This window comes from Poecilia formosa, unplaced genomic scaffold (assembly GCF_000485575.1).
Source record: "Poecilia formosa unplaced genomic scaffold, Poecilia_formosa-5.1.2 Scaffold138, whole genome shotgun sequence".
In the NCBI taxonomy this organism is placed as follows: Eukaryota; Metazoa; Chordata; class Actinopteri; order Cyprinodontiformes; family Poeciliidae; genus Poecilia; species Poecilia formosa.
Window position 1 is genome coordinate 771334 of NW_006800077.1, and position 26485 is coordinate 797818.

General features: G+C 37.2%; 1 protein-coding gene across 1 annotated transcript in view; it reads left to right on the forward strand.

The window, feature by feature from the left end:
• The window catches only part of clcn2b (chloride channel, voltage-sensitive 2b), a 149998-nt gene that overhangs the window by 67533 nt on the left and 55980 nt on the right, over window positions 1–26485 (forward strand). Inside the window, exons 8-15 of the mRNA XM_016676632.1 lie at window positions 951–1029; window positions 2723–2848; window positions 4187–4271; window positions 7016–7117; window positions 7931–8015; window positions 10291–10446; window positions 23946–24015; window positions 26090–26200. Of these exons, the coding sequence (XP_016532118.1) occupies window positions 951–1029; window positions 2723–2848; window positions 4187–4271; window positions 7016–7117; window positions 7931–8015; window positions 10291–10446; window positions 23946–24015; window positions 26090–26200 (814 nt within the window). The remainder of the gene's footprint in view (window positions 1–950; window positions 1030–2722; window positions 2849–4186; window positions 4272–7015; window positions 7118–7930; window positions 8016–10290; window positions 10447–23945; window positions 24016–26089; window positions 26201–26485) is intronic.

Sequence of the window (26485 nt, forward strand, 5' to 3'; positions counted from 1 at the left end):
GTCCTATCAAAATGATAAGAGTTTTACAAGTTTTATCCAATACTGCTGGGACCAAAGGTCACCTATCGGACACCATAAGAAATTTTGGTCTTTTTTGGCACAAAACAGTCCATACAATTCTCTAATATTCAGTAAAATAAAAAGAAGTTTTATTTTATCAGCATCCACTTTAGTTGAGTTTCTCTCTCAGATAAAATATTTGAATTCATCAATATTTGGGTCAGAGTAAGCTTTAGTTGCTTTCTGATGTGAGATGTGTGTGCTGGTGTGTGCCCGCGCGTGTGTGTGTGTCAGAAGTAGCACCACATGCAAAAGCAGGATAAGCCTCAGTACAGTGAGAAATACAAGTGCCTCTAACCTCTCTTTCACATTACAATGCTGCTTGAAGGACTTCAGTCTCCTGGGAACCAAGGTAGGTAAATTTAAAAGGTCAAAGAAAGGAAAAAAAAAAACTAAATTTCTCAGAATGCTCCTTGATCCACTTTCTCCTGCAGAAAGGTGGAATTGTCTTTGTTTTTGGTTCTTCACTCACCTGGCTTATTATGTTTAACACTGAAACTCCGGATCCAAAGAAAGGAATCAAGTCATTCTCAGTAAGAAAAGTACTGAATTACATGTGTCTGATATTACATGAACTGTTTTGTCTTGTTGGTCCCGTCAGGGCTTTGCCAGGCTTCTCAAGACTTTTTTTTTTAATTGATGCAATTTAACGCTCCTGTTTCTGGTCCTTTCTGTAGATATGCAATTGGTTTGTAATTAACTGTAATGGTGACCTGTCAACAAATTCAGTGACTTGCTAAAATTAAAGAAAAATAATCCTTAAATGCTTGTAAATACTAACTTTACTTGTAGTCGATTGTATATTTATCTAAATTTACAACTCATCTCCCATTTCATTAGGTTTTAAAAAAAAAAATAAATAAATTTATCGTTCTGTACCTGTGTTTCAGAATGAGTCGAGGAACATCGAGATGCTTGCGGCAGCCTGTGCAGTGGGAGTGGGCTGCTGCTTTGCTGCCCCCATAGGAGGTGAGTTTGCAGAACAAATTAATTGTTTTGCTTACTGTAAGTTTGATTAGAATTAATTGGACTAATCTAATTCAAAGTCATTTTAAAAACAACTGTTGGCCATCATTCCAATTACAGTAAAGGAATTAAAATAGACTTGATGAAATGTATTTAAAGAGCAGATCAGTTTTTCAAAGCTTTTACAAGCTATAGCTACTTAATTTCAAAGTTTTACTTTGTTTGTTCTTACTATTGAACCAACTTCTGTATCAAAGTTAAAATCACTGTGAAATATTTGACCTAAATGTTTTATCTAAAATGATTCAAAATGGGGCTGAAACGATTCCTCGAATGATTCGAGAACCTCGATTACTAAAATTCCTCGAGGAAAATTGATCTGCCTCGAAGCTTCGTTAATTTATGTTTTATTATTTAGCGCACGGTGTTCCGGCCGGAACATTAATTGCGTCGCGCGGAGCTCTCACTTCCGCCTCTGAGTTGTTGACGAAAGCTAAGTGTTATCATCTTAACGTCCATTTTTCAAGTTCGTTCGTGGAGGTTTCATTGATTGATGATGATGCCCAGGTTTTCGTTGTTTTCGGGGGACCAATAGACATCCTTAAAATGACTGAAGCGATGCCTGGAGTATGGCAGCCTTTCTCCTCCGGGAGCTGCTGGTTCAAACCGAACAGCGGGAAGAGCGCTGAGGAGTATTTATTCAGGTGAGCGGACACGGCGTGCGGCTGAGTAGTTGATGCTTACCGTGTAAATGTAGCTTTACGGACGAACCTCACAATACATTTCATATAACCCCGGTCTCAACAAACGGGAGGCGGAAATCATCATGGCGGAAATCATCTGAGTGTGACGAACGAAGGTGTCAAATCCCGTTGCTAACATAAACACAAAAGCTGGGCAAGGCACACCTGCCAAGCCTCCCGTTTTGCCAGGGAAACGACCGTTTTTTACCCCCCTTTCCCGCAATTTTTTAAAACCATTTTTCTGTAAATATCCCGTATTGCTCTCTAACTGGGTCTTACGTTCCTACCCTGGTCTACCGGTGGTATCTCCCTCCCCCCCTCCACATTGCGTTCGTTCGTTTATCGGTCTTCCCCGGACTTACCGTCTGTTTCCTGGTCTATTTCCTACCTCTTACATTCGTTCGTTCGAAGATGAATACATAAACTAAAAGCTGGAGTATAGACATTTTTTATAAGGGTATTTGTGAGCCTGCCTCTTTATTATTAAATTGAATAGAATTTCAGATTTTTGAATAAATTTTCTTCAGATTAACTTAGAAAGTGAGCTATTATTTTTACAGGTTAATTTTCTAAACTACAAAAAAGTAACTGTTAGGGAAGCTCAAATATGAAAAATTGGACTGATGTTGATATCCAATAGTAACACTGGTGTTATGCTAGATTTACCAATATTTTATTTGATCAATTTTTTTTATCCGATTACTCGATTAATCATGAGAATAATCAATAGATTACTCGACTACTAAAATATTCGTTTACAACAGCCCTACTTCAAAACACATTGAGCTACCTGATCTAACATATGAGATCTGGGTTGACTTGCTCAAAGAAGCAGTTTTCACACTACACACCAAATTGGGTTGTTTAAACAACTCTCTTCTATTCCCATAATGTTCTAAGATATGTCTGTAGGAAAAATATGTCACAATTTATTGCTCTGCCTTGTGTTGCAGGTGTGTTGTTCAGTATTGAAGTAACATCCACATTCTTTGCTGTGAGGAACTACTGGAGAGGGTTCTTTGCAGCTACCTTCAGTGCCTTCATCTTCAGAGTGCTGGCTGTCTGGAACAGAGACGAAGGTAATGTCATTGAGCTCCATTTATATCAGGCCGTTAACCAACCACCTAAACATCTAAGCAGTTTAATGCTGTACATAATTGCCCCACACATCTTCTCTAATCAAAGCAAAACACCATCTGCTAAAACTTAAAAAAAAAAAAAAGTTAAGTTGCTTAAGGAATGTTTGTCCGACTATTAAAAATTAGTGCACATGTAAAATATTGGAAGAAGTTTAACCTAAATATGATGTTACTGAAGTTTACGTCTCCACAATTTTATGTTAAGTATATTTTATCTATTATTTATTAGTTTGGAAACACATGTTCAGGTCCTTTAAGGTTCAGCTACATCAAGAACTTAATTACAACAAACATATTATATTTCAGCAACATGACATATGATGAAACATTTTCAAGTGCACGGAAATGTAAACCACTATATTTTATTCTTTTATTGTATATAAATATATTTGACTACATTTAAAGGGGTTAGGTGCAGTCTAGCATGACACTGCATTTGAATTTTGAATTTTTTTGCACCACTGGTTAGTACCTTTTTAGACATTCAGACTTTTAAATTAACTTTTTTCTCAAATTGCTACAGAATTTTAAATCGATAATAATGGGAGTTGATTAAAAATGCGGGAGGTAGTGAAAAATTAAGTGGAATCGCCCTTTAGCTATTGGAAGCTGGAATTGGAAACCAACTTCAGCTTCGTCATTGTTACAGTATGTATGAAATTGTTTGTTGGGTTTAAAATAGAAACAAGAAATGGTTAAAACAGGAAATTAATAAGCCATAACTTTTTAAAAAGAACACTAAGCTAAAATAGATTTAAAAATATTAAAATAAACTGTAAATTAAAATAGATTAACAGTATCACCTTGAACTTAAATAGAGCTTTAACCTAGGTTTGAATAAATAGCATCCTTTCATACCCAACGGTAGGTTTAAATTTCAAAACGGGGATTAAATAAATTATTCTGAAAGAAACAGGAAAACTATTTTGTACTGAAATTTGTGTCATTGTATGTCAACTGTTTGTAATATTGTTGTTTATTTTCTTTTCAACAAATAATAAGCTGGCAGTTTAAACTTATTTTCTGGTCTGTGTTCATTAATGCACTTACACTTCTCCCTACTCCCGTAGCCGAACCAAGCACTGTTCCTATTGTCTGTCCTATTAACTGTAAACACATTGTAAGTGTTAACAAAAGCATGAACTGTAGTTGTACCTGCACAGAAAACTGGAACGGCTACAATTAAAACCAACGATTTGGACCTCACATTACCAATTTTGTGTGTTTTGTTGTGGCTTGTTCTATTTTCTAACTTTTTGTATGTTTCTGCTTATTCAGAGACCATCACGGCACTTTTCAAAACCCGTTTCCGTTTGGATTTTCCCTTTGATCTTCAGGAGCTTCCTGCCTTCGCAGTCATTGGGTGAGTTTTCCCCCAGGTCAGAGGTCATCAACCTGTGGCTCTTTGAACCTTCCACAATGACTCTTAACATTTAAAAATGCATAACAAATGTAGGTTTTAGGAGTTTTACAGTTTTTTTAATAACTGCAAAATTGTTTTAAATAATTACAAAAAACTTACACAACAGTATGTGAAATATTTGTTCACAAAAATATATATTTTTTAAAAATATTTTTCACATATTTATGTGAAAATAATGAATTTCAACAATCCGTGGAGAAAACTGTATCCATTCTCTTTCTGCAAAGGTTCAAGGATTTTCTTTGTTAAAACTTAGAAATCGAAAATACCTAGTAGATATTTATCAAAAATAAATAACCTTTTCAACTCTAAATGTGTTTTTTTAGCTGGTCTGTGGGCAAAATGGCTTTTCTGATTGTAAAGGTTGCAGTCTCCTGCTCTAGGTTGTCTACAATTTGCAATCAGTGATTACTGATAGACTTAAGGGCAAAGCAGACCGACAGCATCACACATTCTGGAAGAACAAAAAACACAAATCCCATTGCCTGTAGCTGCTCGTTTTCTGCACTTGGATAGTAGTTAAAAATAACCAAAATATTTTTTTTGGTCGCTCATAATTGCTAAGCAGACGTTAAGGAAATGGTGGTTTTACCATTCAGGTTCTAAAGAGTTGTTTCCTGTGGTCCATATAATTGTTTGATTCAAGTGTGATGAAGCAGAAAAGTGTGTAAAAGTTGTATAATACCGTCCCTTGAGGAATGGAGTTTGACAATCTAGATAAAAAAATTGTTGTTCAACACAAATTGTACCTAGTCATTTACAGCAAAAGATCAATTTTTAAACCATAAAGGTGCAGAAGGTAGCAAATCAACAAAAATGCAGGTTTCCTTAAGTGGTGACAGGTGATCCCATTTGTTATGGCAGAATCTTGACTTGCTGTAACATTTGGAGGGTGTTTCCTCAGGGTGGCCTGTAAAAGTCTCCTGACATGGATAATTCAGCCCTGTTCAGCAGCTGCCTGTTCTCTGAGGGATGTCCTATTTTATTCTGTCATAGCTTCAGGGCTTTTCCTGGCTGTGAATGATACAGAAAATCCTGAAAAAAAAAAAGAAAAGTTGGTGTGGAGATGGGAGGGATATGCTCTCCGTTTTTCCTCTTCCTTCCATCCGTTTTTCAGAGTTTGCCATTTTTGAATTAGCTGTAATGTGCTGCTGAAGAAAATGACTTATTGTTCAGCTTTGACTCTTCCTCTGATGCTTTTTGCTCTAAATAATCATTCCAGCCTGGACATCTACAGACTGAGAATGCTTAGTCTCAGTTTCACTTTGTTGCTCTCTGTGCCGACATGTGAGTGGGACAGAGTGCTTATCCGTCCATCTCCCCTCACTAGGATCCATGTAGCAGGGAAAGTCGGTCATTGTTTCAGTCAACTAGGCCAGAACCGGTTTGTGCTGCGCTGCATGCTGCCAAGGGCACGTCTTTGAAGAGTTGCTTCCTATTCCACTTGCTGTTTGTTACACCTTCAGGCGTCAGAAGTAGCTCGCTTGGTGAAACTCGACCTCATTACCGCACAGAACAACATTCGCATGGAGATGGATGCACCCAGTGATGAGCTTTAATGTAGCTCTTATTTGAACTTAATAGAGGAGAGCACGTTCCCAACAGACTTTGTTTTTTAGAAGCTTTGAGGTTTCCAAGAGAGAATGAACTGAATGTAGTCCTGAGTAGTTTATGTGTACAATGACCCTATTGAGTGAAATGCAAGTCTGAGAAGTTCTTAAAAGGTTGAGGTGAATGTAGCATCTTATGAGCTCTTCCTCAGCTTTTTCTCTTCCTCTGATCCAGTAAGATATGTGTTTCATGTTCTCCTCCTGAGCCTTTGAAGGAATCTCTGTGGAATTTTGTTTCAATAAAGATAATTAATAAACAGGTTAAGGAAAGCTTTACCCAACTCCACCATTCCTTAACATCTCCTCGATCAGCACCTTATGAGGCCTAACACAAATTTAGCCCAAAACTGGAATTAGACCAACAAAAATCATTGTTTATTTTTGAGGAAAAAAGGAGACCAGAAGCATACCTGCTGTTTTCTTTATGCCTCATCAGGGGGTTAAAGACTACCTCATCATACTGGTTATTATTTATTCAAACATATTTGAAGGAATTAATAATGCAGCAAGCATTACACACACACACACTCTCTCTCTCTCACTCATTTCCTGTTTCTTTCTCCTCTTCTGGCTTCCATAAAGAGGTCTCCCACAGCGCTTTTAAATGTGTACTTATATAAACCTTTCCTTCGGCTTTTCTCCAGCTCCCCCACACTTCCTCAGCTCCGTCTGTCTCACTCTTAGCTTTAGTCTCTTGTTTTTAATTCCAGCAATTTTCTTCATCCATTTCGTCTTTCTTCTATTATTCTTCTCTCGTTCTTTTCTGTATTTACATTAATGCTGCTCCTCCACATCATCTCCCTCCCTGACCCGTACTCGTTTTGTGGCTTCACTGAATCACATTTGCACTTACTCCTGATACCCGCCTCCAGTGCATTAGAGCCTCATTACATTCCTATTGTTTTTATTGTGACCAAATGCACTGAGAGCAACATATGGAGGTGGTGCAGAAGACTTGATGCGTTGCTTTGTTTACTCTTGAACTAATTTATTCCATTTAGTTTCACTTTGATCATGCAGAGTGCTTCATCACTAGGGAAAACGGGACTAACTGCCCTGTTTCTCTGTCTTCAGTATTGCCAGTGGATTCGGTGGTGCTTTGTTCGTCTACCTGAACCGACTGATTGTCCAGTTCATCAGAAAACAAAAGACCATCAACAAATTCCTCATGAAGAAGTGAGTACATGTGAAGAATGTGACAGATGTCTCAGGAGAAACATGCACCCTGCTCCCAGATTCGGGTTTTTTGCATTGTTTCATATGAGTCACACACTAGAATGTGTTTGTGGGCTCTGTGAATGTATACAGCAGTCTGCTGTATTTTGAGAAGTTCAAAAAAGATTAAATAGTAAAATCAACCCAGAGTTCCAAACATTTTCTTTGATTAAGCATCTTTTAAGCCAAGCCTGATGAGAAGTCAACTCCTTCAACCCATTAGGAAACTAATTTGCTTTTGTACTATTAACACATCACAGAAACAGTATGCAGGACTCATACAATGACAATAAGTTACACTTACCATTAGATGAAGTCACAGGCTAATGGCGACTGGGAAACATTTTGTACAATAGTTTTAAAGTGGCATTTCGAGATCACACCCCTGAAAACCTCTTTTATTGTACTTTATTATGATACAATAATAAATGGTTTTTATATATAACGTTTTCCAAACTTTTTGTATTTCAGTGAAAATTGTGAAGGCATGAACAAACACAAATTGTATTACCTGTTTATTCACTTTGACACATTCTGGGCTGTTCATTTGAAGCCAACAGTAACGGCTAAACATGCATCTCTTGATAATCATTGAACATTTTAAATTTGTGTGATATCTAACCGCTATGATGATGATGATGATGACCTCAAGGGTTTCTTTTTTCAACATGGCTGCTTACTGAATTTACAGTATGTTTACTCTTCAATAAGTGATGAAATGCAAATATGGAAAAAATTTATTTTTATAATTTCTTTTTTTTTTTTTCCTTTCAGACGACTACTGTATCCAGCGCTGGTCACTTTTTTGATTTCAACACTGACATTTCCACCTGGATTTGGACAGTTTATGGCTGGAGAGGTATGGTTCCAACATATTTCAAAAGTTATGACAAAAATAATACTCTTTTGCATAAACTGCATTGCTTTGCATTTTCACTTTACTGGAATTTGGAGAATAGGGACCAGTGAGTTGAAGTGGTAGCATCATGAGTAGAGTGATGTGTAACAATTTCCAGAGCATTCAACAGTCAATCCTAACAGTGAATGAAGATCAAATGAAACAGAGAGTGCCTCGTGGATGCATTACAAAGCTTAACCAGGACTTGCACGAGGTTATCAGGCAATGCATTATGGATATGCCTGATTCATATTGTGCAGTTTCTTTGTGGTTCAGTTTTCATGTATGAAAAGTAGACCAGATAGGACTTTACTGGTTACATTTTGAGGTTTATCTGCTGTTCTGTTGCCTGAATGATTGGAAGCATCAGATAGTTTGTCCATTAAGCTAAAAGAAGAATCACATTTATAAAAAGTTAATTAAAAGAGAGCTGCATTTTGTGGAGGAATCCCAGCAGATCATCCAGTCTGCTACAACAGACTTTTGTGGTCCTTTGGTTGGTTTGTACTGATGAGGAGTCACATGCTAAAGCAGGGGTAGCCAATTATGGTCCTGGAGGACCAGTGTCCTGCAACTCTTAGATGTCTCCCTGGTCCAACACACCTGAATCCAATAGCTCAATCACTTCCTAAGTGCAGTCAAGTTCTCCAGAGTCCTGCTAACGACCTCATTATTTGACTCAGGTGTGTTGAAGTAGAAACGCATCTAAAAGTTGCAGGAGACCAGCGCTCATGGCCCAGAGTTGCCCATCCCTGTGCTGAAGACTCTAAGAGTCTACTCTGTTTACAGCTAGAGATTGATAGACATGATTGTAGCTGACAGGTTCAAATTGTCCAATAACCAAAAAAGTTTTTTTTAATATATTTTAAGCCTCTGCTTAAAAAAGAAAAGCTGTATAAATGCTTAAAGGTGTATAAATGTGCCTGTGAGTGCTAGTGACTCAACAGTGTACACTAGAGACATGGTCGAGCCATATTGTCCTTTTGCTCCAGGGATGACTCATGAGCATGTGTTGTGCCTTCTTCGATTTTATCCCCTTCATCCGGTTAATAATCGGAATTAGAAAAGGAATAGACTGTCCATCCTTTGTACACTCAGTATTCACACACACACACACACGCACACACACACACACAAAGACATACACACACACACACACACAGTTTGACTCCCTCTCTTTGCCTTGGCTCCAAATAAGAAAGTGTTGAAGACTTCTGAAGCTCTGCCCACGCTGGCTTACTCCTCTTAAAGCTCCTCTCTTTGGAGTACCCAGTCAGAAATTTGTATCTGTGATCCCTTTGTCTTCCCAGCACACTCTTCATCATCATCTCTGCCAGTGGGAACTTTATCTCCAACACTGTCTGAAGCTGATGTGACTTTTGTATGGTTACAGATGATTTTGTCACAGCATAATCCCTGATGGATATTGTAAAATTTAAATCTCTGGTGACATTTTGTAAAACCTTGAGCTCATCATCTTTTCCTGTGCTCACATTCAGAGGAGGTCTTTCCATTAAAACTTGCTGTGAATCTAGCCACAGAACCTCAGATTTTCTAAATTCTTCAGTAAGATGTGTTTTAGTTATGCTCTAAATCACAATTGTCACATTAACAATCATGGATAGCTGTAAACAAGCAGATGTGAGCATGAGTAAAAAGCAAAAACAACAGCAAGTAAATGAAAATCATCCCAAATTCAACTTGAAAGACACTGCTAACACTTTGTACTTTGTGTTCTGAGTCCTGGAGGAGACGTTTGAGGCAAAATAGGTACTTTTAACGTCCCACAAAAGATTGACTATTAGATCACCTAGAGAATTTTCACCAGAAACATTTAACATCTATTGGGGTTAAATATTAAGAAATAATGTGAGGATATCAGTGACAGGCAGTTTCTTCTTTCCAGGTACAACTATCTCTCTTTTGTTTCCCCTGAAAGAAAGATCTGTGCCGACAGTTACCTTCTCCATGTTCCGAGAGACATAATTCCAACAGTATTTTTTTTTGTCCTGATATATAAATGATATATACGGCAGACTTCATTTTTAATTTGCCACATCACAATTTCATTTTAACAATTTACTCATCAGTATTTTAGCTTTTGATTTACAAACTGACTACACACTTTTTAATGGCACAAAAAGCTACATAATTTGTCATTATATTACAAACGATTGATGCAAAAAGTGCTGCTACCTGCTTCTGACTTGAAATTATTATTTCCTGTGATTTGTAGTTGACTCAGGGGGAGTCTCTGCTGACTTTGTTTGACAACCAGACGTGGGCAAAACAGGGAATTCCTGACGAATTTGACTACCTTGGAAAAGCTGAAGCCTGGAAACACCCACAAGTCAACATCTTCGTCACGCTGGTCCTCTTCATCATCATGAAGGTAGGAATAAAGTTGAGGAAGCTTTACAATGGTGGTATCACACTTCTGTAGCGGATTGTGCTGGAGGCGACAACCCTAAAGCCGTCTTCACTGCAGCTAAACCTCTCATGTTGAAGCTTGGAAGCTGTAATTTCTGAGTAATTATTATTCAGTACATGTGATGCCGATTCTTTGCAAAACAACCTTTCTTTGACGGGAACTATGACTAGCACAAGAAGAGAACGAATTAACGCCATTTATCTGCTTTCTATAGGTTAACAGTAATACTCTCTTCAAAGTCAATTCTTAATTGGTATCAATTTGCTTAAAAATCACAAGATTTAAATTGTTGTAAAATATCAATATACATTCATATTAGTATTGTGTGAGTATATTAATAAATTACCTTAACAAAGACATTCAGGACACGCCAATATTAGTTATTCTCCTGCTTCATAAATATGCTTTTAATGTCTTAATATTGAATGATTGGTGTTTCAGCTGCTTTCTGCACAACTATTACACTCAGGCAGTCGTCTGGTCTTTGGAAATACCAGAGGAGTGTGTATTTTTGCTAGTTTTGCAGAGAGAAATGGGAGTTTTTATTACCTGTGGTTGCCGCAATTACATACTGCATAACAGTTGGTATCAGCAGTAGGTTTTCATCTGAGACTTTACGTTGATCATTTAAAGCTTCTGTGAGTAGGACCCCAATTCCATACCTGGGATTGGATTGGGACATCTCTGCTGTGAAACCTTTTTGAATCAATAATTTTCTAATAGCATTTTTTGCCAAACATATCCTAAGCAGCTATTATGCTTTATGTTGTCTCAACTGCAAGAGATGAAAACGTATCTGCTTGTTGAAAAGCAGCGGAATAGGAACAGACTGTCTGTCTCTGTGCAATTTGAATTGAACTCATTTGTGCCTTATGCTCAGCTGGGGAGCAGAATAGCAGCAACTCTTCTCTGCTGTTGTTGTAACTTGATCGCAGTCTTCGATTATCCCACAGCGCTGATGACAGAGCTCACCAGTGACGGGTGATGAGACACATGGGAGAGATGTAAGGAGCTGCAACATTCAGTAGATTATCACTGTCAGCTATCACCTCAGCTGCACAGCTCTGGAAAGGTTGGAAAGTCTGAATACTTGAGGTACAGAATGTAAAAGACCATTTTTGTTCAGGTAAGGGGAGTTAAAGGATTAACACTTTGACTCCTTTAGATTTTAGTGAGTTGGAAAGGAGAGACTGTGAATATTAACAAACCAGTCCAATGTACTTTGTAAGAAAAAGGTAAATAGGACCACCGATAGTACTTTTGCTTACCTTCCATCGTCCGATTTCACTTATACTCTTTTAGAAACTTTGTTATAAAGACAAAACAAACATAAGTTTAAGCCACACGTCACACGGTCATCCCTTATCTCTGAAAATGCTTATTCTTGTCCGCCGATTAGATTTTTTGCTGCTATTAAGAAGAAATAAACGTTCTATGATCAATAGTTATCCATGACATGGACATAACCCTACATGTGAGTTTGTGTTCTGAATTTCACCCAACAAAGTACTCACAGAAAGTAGTGTAGATGTGTGTGTGGGTGTAGAAACAAAGAGAGCAGGGCTATGAATGTTCATGTGGTTCATGTTCGGGTGACTAAAAACAGGATTTGAATCATTGCATCTACAACCACAGAAGCAAGTTTACTATAAGCTCTTAAAACTAGAGGTCAACCAATATGTTCTTTTTCTATTGCCAGCAGGTTTTTTTGTTTTTTAAATCCTGGTGACAACCAGTGTTTTAGGCCAATAATGTTGGTTATATTTCACTTTTATAATTTTCTCTTTCTTCCTTCTCCTTTACCCAGCTGGCTGAAGTGAGCTAATTCAAACAGTAGCTTGTTTTCCTTCTGTAATTCCAATTATGCAGTGGTGCAGACATTTAAAGATTAGCATTTTTGCACCTCCTGTTCTTGAAAGACTTCACAGTCAGTGAATTAAGTTTCGCCATCATCCTTTATAACATACAGTGGACAAAGCCTGCACAAGAGTGTGTACAAACAGACCGTACACAACGGCAACGTGTGTGGCGAGGTTGCAAACAAGTTTTCCTATCGCTCTGCCAGTGATGCACACATGCTTAACACATAACAGCTCGTGTCAGTGTGTGCATAAAACTGGAGAAGTAACATTTTTTAAAAGAAGTAAAAAAAAATTAAAAGAAGTTAGCACACAGTCTAATAACCACTGTCCTCTGGGGTCCAACCATAGTTCTGCATCAGTCCACAGGGCACTTTGTTAACGCAGTGGCAGCAGCAACTGTTTGCATAAATGTTTGCACTGTCAAGACTGATTGGTGACACTATAAACAAATTAAATTATTCCAGCCCTCCATTTATGATCCAAACATTTAAGCATGGTACAATATAAAAATATAGGAAACTGTAAAGGGGCTAATCATTTTCATGGCGCAATTTTAAAGGTCTTTGTTGGATGTAACAATAGATAAATGATTATCCTCTTTGCAGCTCCTGCTGAGTACAATGTATAGGAAAATTAGGATAAAACCACACAGTGAAGTGAATATGTGACATTTGCTGAAGGCTCTGCTGTCAAAGTTATGTAAGCAAAGACACGGATCATGTGATGTCACTGCGGTAATGGCAGAAACTGATTTACTGCGACTGTTTCTTAGTTTTATCATAAGAAATGTCTCGCTCAGTGTTCTGTCTGTTCAACTTAGAATGAGAATTGCAAGCAGTGGATTTGAATTATTTTAATAAGGTAAGTTTAATTGAGCTTTTAATAACATGTTCGATAGCAGGTCCCTTTTTCTGTGTCCAATCCTCCGTTTGTCCTTTAGTGAAATGTTGTCCTTTTAGGATCATTCCTCCTCACTGTGGAGACATCCAGCCACTGTGAATCTACTTACTGTGCATGAACAAGGTTAATTAAAAAAAAAAATCTCTTCATGTTGGTGTCACATACAGAGCCGCACAAAACTATTCATAGCCTTTAAACTTTTTCCATATTTTGTCACACAACCTTCAATGTGTTTTACTAGATTTTTTTAATGACAGAACAACATTAAGTAGTGCAGAATGAAGAAATGAAGTATGGCTTTAAGAATGCTTTACAAATAAAATGAAAAATGGGATTTATTTGCTTTCAATATTGAATCTTTAGGTTGTAGTTACAGTTGCAAGTGTTTTCTCAAGCTCAGACCTGAACTCTAGTTTTCAGGTTTTGCAGATTGTCAGTCCAACTTCTCAGTCCACTTGAACATATGATTTGTCTCCTAATTCACTGCTAAAAGCCTTGTATCCTGTGTCTTTTAGATGTTCCCTTGATTTACTAATAGGTTATTACAAGTATTTTTTAGGCAAAACTGTAGTCTTAAGATGTGACTATAGCCCCCCATCCCACCTCCATTCATGCTTCCAGGTCTTTCATTTTGCCAGTATCTAAAACTAAATAATTTAGTCTCCCTTCCCCTGCTCTGCACATAAACTTCATTCCTCCTGTTTGAAGCATACAACACAGTAGCTGTCACCTCTGGTTTACACATCTAATGTTGTTCCTTCTATTTTAAAACATTTCCGTTCACTTTCACAAATCCTGCATATGATGGTTCTCACCCAAGTGATTTTCTCTTTGCACGTGACCTTACACATTCATCATAAACTGTCCAGATGCTACAAAGTTTCCCACAGAAGGAAAAATATGTTTTCCTCCCATCCGTAGTTGTTACCAGGCCTTTGCAGAACTTTCTGACATATTAAGGAGGCAATTCAGCCTATAATTCATCTGTGTTGAAGCATGGACACATCTATCATTCCACTTCATTTTATCCCTAGATGTATGTTCAGAGTTGTTGTCAGGCTGGATGATGAACCTCCTCTCTTGACTAAAGTCTGTAAACTTTCTCACATGATTCCCCGGTGCTTTATCTCCACGCACCTTTTTCTGCTGATTGAAAACACTATTGTAACTTAAAATAAAATAGAAATATCCTTTATTGTCCAACTGTGGGAAAATTATCAATTTATTTTTTAGTGGCGTCACCCAAAAATATTTATTAATCTATCGACCCCTGTGAAATATTTCTGGAAGCACCACTGCAAAGGATATGAGGTATAAAACAGCACCTGAACAAACCTTGTTGAGCAGTTGAACATGTACTTGTTGCCATGCACTGACTAATGTCCTCTCTCCATCTCCATCACCCTGACTCGACATGCAAAGCGAGGCTGTAATGGCTCGGTCTAATTACAGCCTTTGGTTTTGCTGGGTTCACCCTGGTGATTTTCAAAGGCGAGATTGCTCTCACTCCCGCTTCTTCTCTATAATGACTGGTTCTTTTATTCAGCCTGGCAGCCATCTTGTCTTGATGCTCCCTTTTTCATGCTGAAACTTATGAAACACTATTTCCAGTGATGAATAGAAAACGTGCATAGTTCTCCAAAAGCTTCAGCTCTGCTAACAACTAGCAACTTGCCCTGATTAAGCAGTGACATTGAAATGTTAGCTCTTACTGTGAAGATGCTAGCTTCAGCTCAGCTCATTGGTTAGCAGCTTTGTGCACTCTTAAAGTTGCTAACCAATTTGCCATCCTTAATAATTCAATGTTATTTTTAGACTTGTTCTATTATGAGCTCTCAGGGTGAAACAGGTAATGCAGGTGTGTGTCCTTTGCTGTCTGTGTCTGAAAACAGTAGTGTGTGTGCCTTATAGTGTCACAGAGCTGACTGGACTGTAATTGGAGTGGGAATCGAGGAGGGGCTCCTGGGAAGAAGCACTGTCCTCTGAAAATGGTTTACACACAGGATCATACACCGCTTCCAGCTGATTGAGTATAAATGTCCTCCATGGTCCGTCATAACTGATACCACTGACATTTGTACCCTTTAGTTCCTGATAACTCATGTAGTCTTACAGTTTTTCTGGTCACTTTTCTTTGACTTAAATAACAAAATGAAAATCCACATCCTAATTGAATGGAAGAGGATATGTGTTTTTTCAGATTGCTTTAACCCTTTCATGCATAGTGGTCACTACAGTGTACAGCTATCTAAAAGCCATTTTCTTGTGTTTCTTGTGGATTTTTATGTTATAAATGCACACAGACCACTGAAGTGGACACTAATGCATCATAAAATACACTATCAACTACTGGCCATCAGCTGCAAATGCAAGAAATTATTTTTGTTAAATCCAATATGGCCGACAGACAAAAAAGCATGCCAACCGACCCGGTCCCTCCTTCTACTGTAGACGACTCTTGAAGGTAAAAAAATATTGTGACATCAGATAACTCCTAAAGAACAATACTACTGATGTATTTTTCAAATAACAACTTTGTATTTGGAGAAAATTACAATTGATCACCTAAAAAAGATAAAATAAATTTTTTTATTTTTTTCCTTCCTTTTTTTTATGCCTTAAAAAAGTCAACAAAAAAAATTGAAAAAATATCCTCACACAAAGGATCATAATTCATGCATGAAAGGGTTAACTTACCCTTAACCAATATAAACGCTGTCCAACTAGCACACAACAATTCAAATAAAATGCTATAATCACCAGGTATATATAAGACAGGAGACACACTGCTGCGATCTGGCCCAAACACAAGGAAAGTTATTACTTTATAACAGGGTCACAGAGTCACAGTGTAACCTTACGCTTAACAAAGTACCAACTGAAATACAGCAGTGGCCATGATTGTACAACAAACACATTTATTAAAACCTAGATCATTCTCCAATCTCTAGTGTTGTTCATTTACTTCAAAAGCATTCAGTTAATTCGAGCTATATCTGGTGCAATGTTCTTAGATAACAGTCTTTTGGTTTTACTAAATAAATTATTTGGAAACAATATTTGTTGAAGAGCTGTAATGATTTAGTCCATCTAATAAAGCATAAATTCTTTCAATATAAAAAAAATCTGTTTTTGTAATGGTAAATGTTACCATTGAGTTACTTAGCAATGGTCCTTTCTGCAGTCTGATAATAAATGTAAGTTTTCTCTCCTTCACATTCCTAATTAGTATATAGATATAATGCTTTCTTTATGGATTTTCAGTGCATGTAGGAGAAGATCCTACCACAATAGATTTGAATAAATTTGCAACATATTATGTAGCCTTAATGTCAGATCCATGTTTCATCAAATTATAGTGAAAAATGTAAAGTCAAATGACTGGCGTCTAAAAACACACACAACCACAGTGAGGGTTTTATGATTGCACTTGTCATTGAGGTCAAAACAAATATAGGCAATTTTCCCAGCCTAATCAGCCTTATTAAGTTCAATACAGAATCTAGTTGGTCTCATTATTTTTAAAACATAATGTCTGTTGGAAGGGAAAAAAGTACAGACCTCATTTCAAACATGCCCTGTCACTAATGATACATAATAGTTGCACTGTTTCATAACTACTTTGACATTTCAATAATTATCTATGTGACTTTTAGCTGTTTTTGTCCAACAGCTTGAAATGGGTTACATTAAAGTATTTGAGGAAACACAAAACTGGTATTAAGAATTCTGTCTTACCATGAGGCTAATTGGGGAGACCTTTAATGTGTTTCAGGGCTTTGGTTCTATCAGTGTGTTTTACCCATATTGCATTTGTTCAAACACTGAGTTATTTTGAGAATGTGTTACCCAAGTGGCTGAAAGGGAACCACAATGGTTTTATTTTTCATTAGCACCCATTTGTAGCCATCACTTGTTCTGCTGCTTGACATGACCTTAGCATATTATTATCATGTTTGGGATTAAAGTACAGATTCAATCTTAGTCACACTTCCTTGGGCGCAGATTGCCTTCATTAAGGTAGAAATATCTGTTTAAGATGAAGTTTTGCACACAGCAACTTATTGAGAGGCTTTAGGCTTTAAAGACTGAAAGAAACAATAATAGAAACATTAGCACTAATGAGAGTGTCACAAACATGGTCATTTTTTAAAAAAATAATCCAATGTTTTATCTAGAAGTGTAAAATGTGTGCAAATCTTTGCTTTTTTTCTTATGTGGCTATAGTGACTGTTAAAAAAAATTAAATTACACCTGTATCAGCTCTGCACAGAAAAACCACTATTGGCCTGTCCTCTTAATAGACCAGCTTGTCTCCTACAAACAAATATCCTATTTTGGATCTTCCACAGTATTTTGCTTACATAAGTTTTTTGGCCAACCCACTCCAACTTTATTTAGATATTTCAATATTAGACATGAGTTGAGAACATTTTAGTATCATGACTTTGAGTAAAAAAAAACCCTCAGTTGCATATATTTTGAAGAAAAAAACAATTATATGTAGTTGCCTTCTTTCAGCCTGCTGACCAACAATGTGCAGCAACATAGGGGAGGGGCAAGTTTAACATCACCTCCATTCTATGCTACCAGAAAGAAATCAATGATTTGACCTAAAGTTTTTCTGCAGTTTTAAATTTAAAAGAAAAGAAAAAAGAAAAGAAAAAAATTAAGTCTGACATGCCTTGATACGGACAAACTGTCTCATGACTGTTTTTATTACTCGATTGAGGAATAACTTGTTTTTAAGGTTGTTGTGTCCTGGGACTCCTGGTACTGTTCACTGTTCCTGCTAATGGTGTAGATATAAACACAGTCTTGCTTCAGACATGTTTCCGGCTGCTCAAATCTAACTTTGCATTCCTGTCCAGACTTTGCCAACAACGTCTGAAGATGCAATATCCGTTATTGAATTGAACTGAATACAATAACTACCGTACTTCCTCTTCCTCAAAAATAGTATAAGCCTGAAGCAGCTCTATAAATAATATGTCTTATTAAAGCCATCTTCAAAATTCATGCGGTTCATTAGGAATATTCTAAATGGATTTTAATTTAGGATCCCTTCTGTGTTTTCTGGCTGCTCCTTGAAGGTTTTAAAACATCAAAGCTTTTCATGCTGTAGAGTTATTTTCTTGTACTAAAACCTTGGCTTACTGAAGTCTCCATCCAGTTTGTGGTTGGAAATCCTCATAATTATGTCTGATGGCCGTGGACCTCTTCTGTGAGGCATACAGTGAGTCGATTAAATCAGATTAAATTAAAAATTAATGATTCCTCCGGGGGAGTGAGTCATTTCTGCTGGATAAGATTTGTTACAGTAATAGTTAGGAAACGTAATTGAGTGTAGCATTAGTCCTGGCAGGACAAATAGTCGTGCTTAACCCACATATGATCAACTGATTTTAATCTGATAACTGTGAGGCTATTATTGATTTATTTTTGTATGTTTTTGTCAGGCGGAAATTCATTTTACCCCTCTCTTGAGTGCAAGAGGTTAAAACAAATCTTGATATTTCAAGAATGATTTATTCTTCCCTTCATGTGAGTTGGTTAGTCCCATGACGCATGTTCTACATGTACTGATGCTTCTGCGGGTATGTGGTGCTCATTTTAGGGAAAATACTAGCATTTCAATGTAGATACATCATTGTGGTATTGATTCTTGATCAAAATCAATGCAAATCAAACAGCATCAAATCCTCAAAATCAGCCTTTTCAGGTTGTCACCTCAGATCTTTATAAACATCTATAATGAACGGGTCTTCCGCTGAAATCATAAAACAGGAGACAGCTTAATGAATCCTAGTTTGTTGCTCTCAAAGTCAATATTATTGTAAGATAATGTTATTCCTAGAAATTGACTGGAAACCCAAGTTGATTGGTGACTGCACCCATTCAGCACAAGAACTTTTCCAACTGCTACTCTGTAGTTTACGGTACAGGAGCCAGCCAGCAGATACAAAATGACTCAAAGACGAGCATTATCCACAAACTGTCACTAAACCCTCTGGTTATACGGTTTATTGTTGAGAGTACTAAACTCAACATTAATACTGCACTACATGTACAAGCCACATTTGTGACAGTTATGTCTATAACTGTACCTTATGACTATCATGTATGTCACTACCTTACTATCTTAACTCATCTCAACGTTAATGGAATAATCATGTAAGACATATCACCTGTTAAATACTATGAGATGCTGCCTATACTTTCTTTGTCCTGCAGTGTATACCTTACTGTATTGTTTGCTAGATTTCTTCTGCAGTTTTAAATATTATATATTCATTGAGTTATATATATTTTTTTACTTCCATTGCATGCTACTAATCCTTTATTTTATAGCCATTTGAACAGTTCTTCTCATGCAAAGCATTTCATTGCATTGTTGACTTTGTCTCAATGTGCATAAGACAAATGAAACTGAACAGGATAGAAACTCAATTATGATCCTTCCTGATCGGTGATCACACCATACTGAGCACTATCGCATAAAATTCCTAATACTCTTGAGTGTGGAGGCTGCTATTGATTAAAGACAACTCAGAGCCAACTATTTTAAATAGAAGCAGCTTCTACTGTTTGTTCAGGCTGCGAGAGGCTGAGAGACAGAGTTGAGGTAATTAAAAAAAAATTGTTCTAATATCTTCATATATCTTAAAGAAAGTTCCCCATTGACAACCTATTTGCTTAAAAAAAGTACACATCTGACACATGGTGCTGCTCTGTCAGTATGTTAGCTTTAAGCTAAACATGATTCATAAACATGAAGGTTTCTAGACTTAAACCTTCAGTGCAGGAGCTTTAACCACCAACAGCATTCAATCTGTAACATGACATTACTCTAGTCGAGGTACTTTTTCCATCAATGACTTATTAAAAATACATGGAGGGACATTAACAGCCTACAGGGATCTTTTCATTAGTTTATCTCGGATGTAACCCTGAGCCATAGGGGATTTGTAGGCCATTGTAACTTTACAGACGTCAGAGTGGTTGCCATGGTAAGGACTGCTGTCCTATGGGAATGGAAACGACACAGCCAGCAGCATCTTGTCACGTTCACCTGTGTTTGAGTGGATTTTTCTGTGCAAACAAGCAGCTGGATGATATTACCCTGTCATCTACACCATGCAGACGAGGTGCTCTTTACAGATTTCAGCTTAATGGAGGCCGATCCCAACGTTACGTTTAATATTAATACTTATGTGCACAAGGTTTTGTGCAGATTGACACTAAAGTTTCTCTACAGTGATCGGACCACTTTTGTCTTTGTTCAGACTCATGTCCCAGATGTTCAGAAAATAATTTAAAGCATGAAAATAAAATTCCCATTATGCTCAAAAGTAGTAGTGTGTAGTTCTATTGGACCACAAAAAATATATCTGTAACCCAGACTCATCAAATTTTGTCAGTTTTTGCCTTCATCAGTGTACATTGTGCTTTCTGCTTTTATTCCAATTATTATTATTTTTTTGCCTCCTCATCTCTTCATAGTGGTTAATATTGTCTGTGTTTGACATTTTTCAAACTGGTTTTCTCAGAGAGAAGGATGTTCAAATCTGTCAAATTAAATGGGACGATAAGGCAGATTATATCGATGGGTTGGTCCAATGGTTTTTCGCTTGGACCTGCTTCCTTCGAGGACGTCTCCAGCTGGCACTCACTGAGAGCGTCTGTAATCAGAACTGTGACTATAATAATAATAACAATAATAATGGAGGAAGTTGGGTTGCGGTCTGAGAGAGGAATTCAAATGATTGATTTGAATTCCTCAAATCAATCATTTGAGAAATGATCTTGTGAAACTTTTTTGTGAAACTAAAAGCTCTTTAGTTTCACAAAAGTACACCAACTTGGACCGTAGGTGGCAAGAAAAAGTGGAGATTGACACATTACCATAAAAATTATTAATCTGACAAAAATATTTTTTGATGCACCAAAAACCTTTTCCAGGTATCAGAAAAAGGCTGCTGTTGTTTTTCTGTGTGTGTGTGGTTTAAGGACCACAGCCACCCACAAATAGCTGAAATCTCGTAATATTTGCGTACTGTAGAAACACTAAATGCCTTTTTTGTTCAAATTCCAAAAATACCTTAAAATGTGCAGTGAAAATCATTTTAGCATTACCACGAAAGTTAATTTCAACTGTTTTTCTAATCTCTTTTCCGCCAATCAGTCGCAAATAAAATAATGCAATCGCCAGCCAGTAGCATGTGAATTAACAGTGTGTTTAGGTGTTTCAGCTTCCAAGCTTCAGTTTCTTTGAAATATTTCTGTTATATAGTCATTTTCATGTTTTTATTATTATTATTATTATTATTATTATTATTATTATTATTTATTTTTATCTAGACTTCAAAGTTTTGTAAATCAATCTCAGGGGTTTGATTATTGCATTTTTGATTATTGAAAACTGTAAAGTTTTTGACTCATAGTAATCAGCACATTAAAGGTTAGATATGACACACATTTAGAACTTTAATTAAAATAATTTCCTAGTGATTGTTTCAGAAAACCCATTCAGCTGTTCTCAGTTTGAGTTACTTGAATATTACAAATAATTTAGATGGCCACATTCTCCACTCAGTATGGGTTTTTAATGCTGTCAGATAATGTCAAACACCTGCAGGAGCCCTGGTGCACTTCTGTGATTCTCTCCACAGAACTCATGGCCTCAACTTTAAGTTTAAGCTTTTATTATGAGTCCAGAGATCCTTCAATACTCCCTCTTTCTCATTTGTGTTTCACTGTCTGGGTGGAAGAGCAACAATACGATGGAAAAGGGAGTCTGAAGAATTCAGTGTCTGCTTTATTTTCCCCGTGAGGCTCATTTAGTGTAATCAAATGTTTGTGTGTCTGGCAGCATGGAGCTTTGATTCTCGTCACAGAGTATGTGTTATGGTGTGTGCTGCGGGGGTGTGTGAACACCTACGCACATATGTGTGTTTGCTCGAGGTGTGAAAACGGTAGCAGTTCAGGGTTGCAGCAGGAGATGCATTACGTCACCATGGCAGCCGGCCTTAATTACTGCTAACTATAGATGGAGCAGAGGGTCCGGAGAGAGGAAGGAGAGAGACGGAGCAATGAGAGTAATTAAAAAGTCTATTTGAAACCATGAGATTAATACAGCAATGAGATTTGTCTAATAGTTTGTATAATACTCCCATTCACATGGTGCACTTTGGGCATGTAAATGTTTAATGCGACAACATCTCAATTTTGTGTGGCTTAGATGAATAAAAAATTCATCCCCCATATTGAAGCAAGAAGTGAATTAATAAACCAAACTGACCTAAATAGTCGAGGAGTAATTTCAGATCATCTCACAGGCTGACTGTAGACAAAACATCACCTGCAGTTCTTCTAAGTTCATGGTGGAAATACAAAGAACCGGTGCTATGGCTTATGCAGCACCAGTTTTGGTTTTGTTATTTTTACTTTGTTTAAAAATACAATTCATGAGTCTGTCCTCCCACTAAGTAAAGCATACTACAAAGCCCAGTTTTTAGCTGAACTTTAACATCGTGTAGGCAGTGTCAGTCTGAGTCACCATAAAATGTAGTATTATCTAATATTATTTGAGTTGTACTTCACCAGTTTAAAACAAATCCATAAGACAGAAGAAACTACAGACAGAACAGAGCTGTGCCTAAAACTGACTCAAACTGATTATGCCAGCCAGAGGATGATATTTAGATCAGCAGTTCCTACACCTGACTGGATGTCCATAAAAATTAGTCAGGTACATTGTCCTCACATTTTCTTTATATTAATAATTTCATCAATAATCAACTTGACCTGTCCACCAAACTAACTTTATTTAGAGATAAATATACTCTAAGGATTGACTTTAAGTCATCAGCACAGCACTATGAAAATTACCCCAAATACTTATATTTCTGCTGCTGTTCAGGGTAGCATGTTGAGAGAGGCCTTTATTGATCAGTAGTTTGACAGGAAAAAGGGCTGAAACAGAAGGGCAGGACATGCAGTACTCGTCATGCTGCTGGGAATCAAATCTGGGACAGTTGCATCAAGGACTGTAGCCTTTATATATGGTTTACTTTCTCTACCACTGATTCTACCACCTTTTGCTCCATTTGTACATTTAAAGCAATCATTGTTGAACCTCAAACTAATATTAGCTTTGGCTAACAATTGATTATGTATTCCAATCTTCTTAGTTGCATTTGCTTATTTCAGTGTCAAGGATGTAATGACTGATTATATATTAAAACTGATCGATACTGTGATCGAGTGGAGCTTTGTATGAATATTAACGAGGTATCTTGTGTAACATCTGTGTACCTGGAAACTGTTGATACTTTTTAACACAGGTCCACCGATACATGTGCACATAGAGCAATGCTTACACATTGTCGGCGCTGACATTTTCCTTTTCTTGCCTAATTAGCTGTCCTTTCCCCTTGCCTGCTGTGGTGTCAGCCAATCGGCGAAGGCCAGTCATTACACAAGCTTTATTTCAGGGTCTTTGTCAAATGAAGAATGAATGTGACGGTTCAATCTAACCTCAGCAATAAACCTCACATGGCCGCCCCTTATCTGCTGTTTCGAGATTCAGCTTAGCTATTATGTTTGGACACACTACATAGGACTTTGTGTCTATTTGAAATGCCACCCTGTTCTTTCATTTTATGTTTTAATCTCACTTTTTTTCTTTCTCTTTAGTTTTGGATGTCTGCCTTGGCCTTCACCATGCCTGTGCCCTGTGGAGCCTTCGTGCCTGTGTTTGTCATTGGTAATGAGCAATTTACAATGTGTGTTTTAGAACAGTGAGCTCAAGTCTGTCTTTTTGGAATAGGTGAAGTTAGGCTGTCATTTAGGAAGTTTAATCAGCCCCTAATTAAAAAAAAAACCAAACTGTTATTTCTATCTCCTTTTTGTTAAAAGTCTGCAAAATGTGAAGACATTAAGACACACAATGATAGTCTGTGTTTTTCTAAGATATCAGCATATGTGAATTATCAACTATGAAAATATTGAGAAATATGAGCATGGTAAAGATTTCTTGTACAATGTAATAAAATGCAAATGTGGTGAGGAATATATTTGCTCTCCAAGCAAAATAACCCTGAAAGTAGACCATAAAAGGCTAAAATAAGTTTCCAAAAAGCCTGAGATGACATCACAGGACCATACATTCTCAAGTTTAACTTTAATAGAGGTGTACAAGGGGAAAAAATATGTTGGAAAAAATGAGACACAAAGAATTTTGGATCAAAGTTCTTTGTACAGATGAGTCAAAATGTGAAATATTTGGACACAGAAATTTTTGTTTAAAGGGATGAATATTTGATAGGGTGTCCTAATTTTTTTCTATAAGATTTAGTCTAGTTGCACATGATGTGTCACTGTTGCTGGCTTTCCACCTTAAGACTCTAATCCACCAACCAGAGGTCGCATTAATCGAATATTTTCCGTATTTGACCAGTTATTTTTTTAAACGACTGGAAAATTTAAAGCCCGTCCGTCATTTGACAGGTTCTAATTAACACCCTTGACTGGTCCACATGGGCAGACTTTATAGATTCTACACAAAGATTTCATCGCAGAGGCAACTAAAATCAATTAATAAAAAATCCTTTCTGAATATCATCTCATATGGACTCTGAACTAAATGCGTCTTTCTGACCGGGAGCTGACAGCGTGTTGAAGAGTTATGGACCGGACGATTTGGAGCATCTGGTTAGTAAGCACATTCAAAACCTTGGTTGAAAAGGCGTGTTAAAGTCAAGTCTCCATTACAGACCCGAAAAAACAAAAGAGAATGCAATGTTGTGTTAATCCATATGAGGAGCCGGCAGTTTATCTTGAGGGAATAAATGACGACGCAGAAGTTAATTATACTGAAACATGCTTAGTCCGCTGCTCAACCACTGCGGACGCGGCTCCGCCGCTGCGAAGTATTAAAAACCGCTGGAAGTAACTCATCCAGCGGTTTTAACAAATGGAGCCTTCTGGGTGGAAGTTACACAGGAGAGCGGCGCTCTGGAGGAGCTGCAGACATAACATCTGTCCGTTTCAGAGAATCGAAACCACGCAAAAATAAATAAATAAATAAAAAAATAATCCTGGTAAAAGCGCACACCGGACCGCGCAGGATAAAACACTCACAGAGTTCAATTGATCTGTTTGGATCAGACAGATCCAACTGACTGATGAATTAGCGCAGATTTTTCTGCTGATTGGGGACCAGGAGGAAGTGCATTCAGACCCCAGCGGGTGAAGTAATGAATATAAGTGAAGTCGCTTAATTTAATTTATTAAAAGTTACTGGGGCCTCAGTCAGTGGTTTTTGCCACTACGGAGAAAAATCTAGATGCATTTGCCTGCTTAATTTGTGATGGGATCTGGATTCACGGTGAATATTAACTAAAATGCGCCTGAATAGCTGATGTTAATATGATTATAATATGATGGATAAAAATAGTACATGACCGATTTTTTTTTTTTTTTTTTTTGCTTTATGTTGTCGGTCAAAATGATGGAGAACAAAAAAGTCTAGCGCAGCCTCTGCCACCAACGTAAGCCTCCTACATCCATCAGATGGGGTTTATAGTCTTATCTTTGTACCTCAGTTGTAGCAATCAGTGCCTTGCAGAATTATTTTACACCTAAATCTACACCTTTCACTCCTGTTGTAACTCTCCTAGGGGAGATGCAGCACTGCAGAATGGAATGTGTTAAATGTAGTATTTATAGTTTCCATTGTACAGAAATTTAGGTTTATTACTTCTCTACATGTAGGGAGAAACCCGAGGTCTGACTGTTTGTTTCTTCATCCCTGTGTCCCTGTGGTTTGGCTATTGTAGGAGCAGCGTTTGGTCGTCTGGTTGGAGAAAGCATGGCAGCCTGGTTCCCAGATGGCATTCACTCTGATGGATCCATCTATCCCATATTGCCAGGAGGCTACGCTATTGTGGGTATGTTGAGCACTCATTAATTTATTACCAGATAACTTTTTTTTCTTCTTTTCTTTCTGGTTATGCTTTTGAATAAGTATGAATGTCTGATTTTATGTATTTGTAGCATTCATGTAGTTTTATTCTTATTAGGTTTGAGTTCCCATCTCAAGACCAAAACTTTCTAATTCACCACAAATAAATAACCTGAAAAAGTTATCAGAGTTGAACATAATGGAAACAAAAATGACCCAACAAAATCAACCGAATGCAAAAGTACTTTTTTGAAAGAGGTTAATTATAACA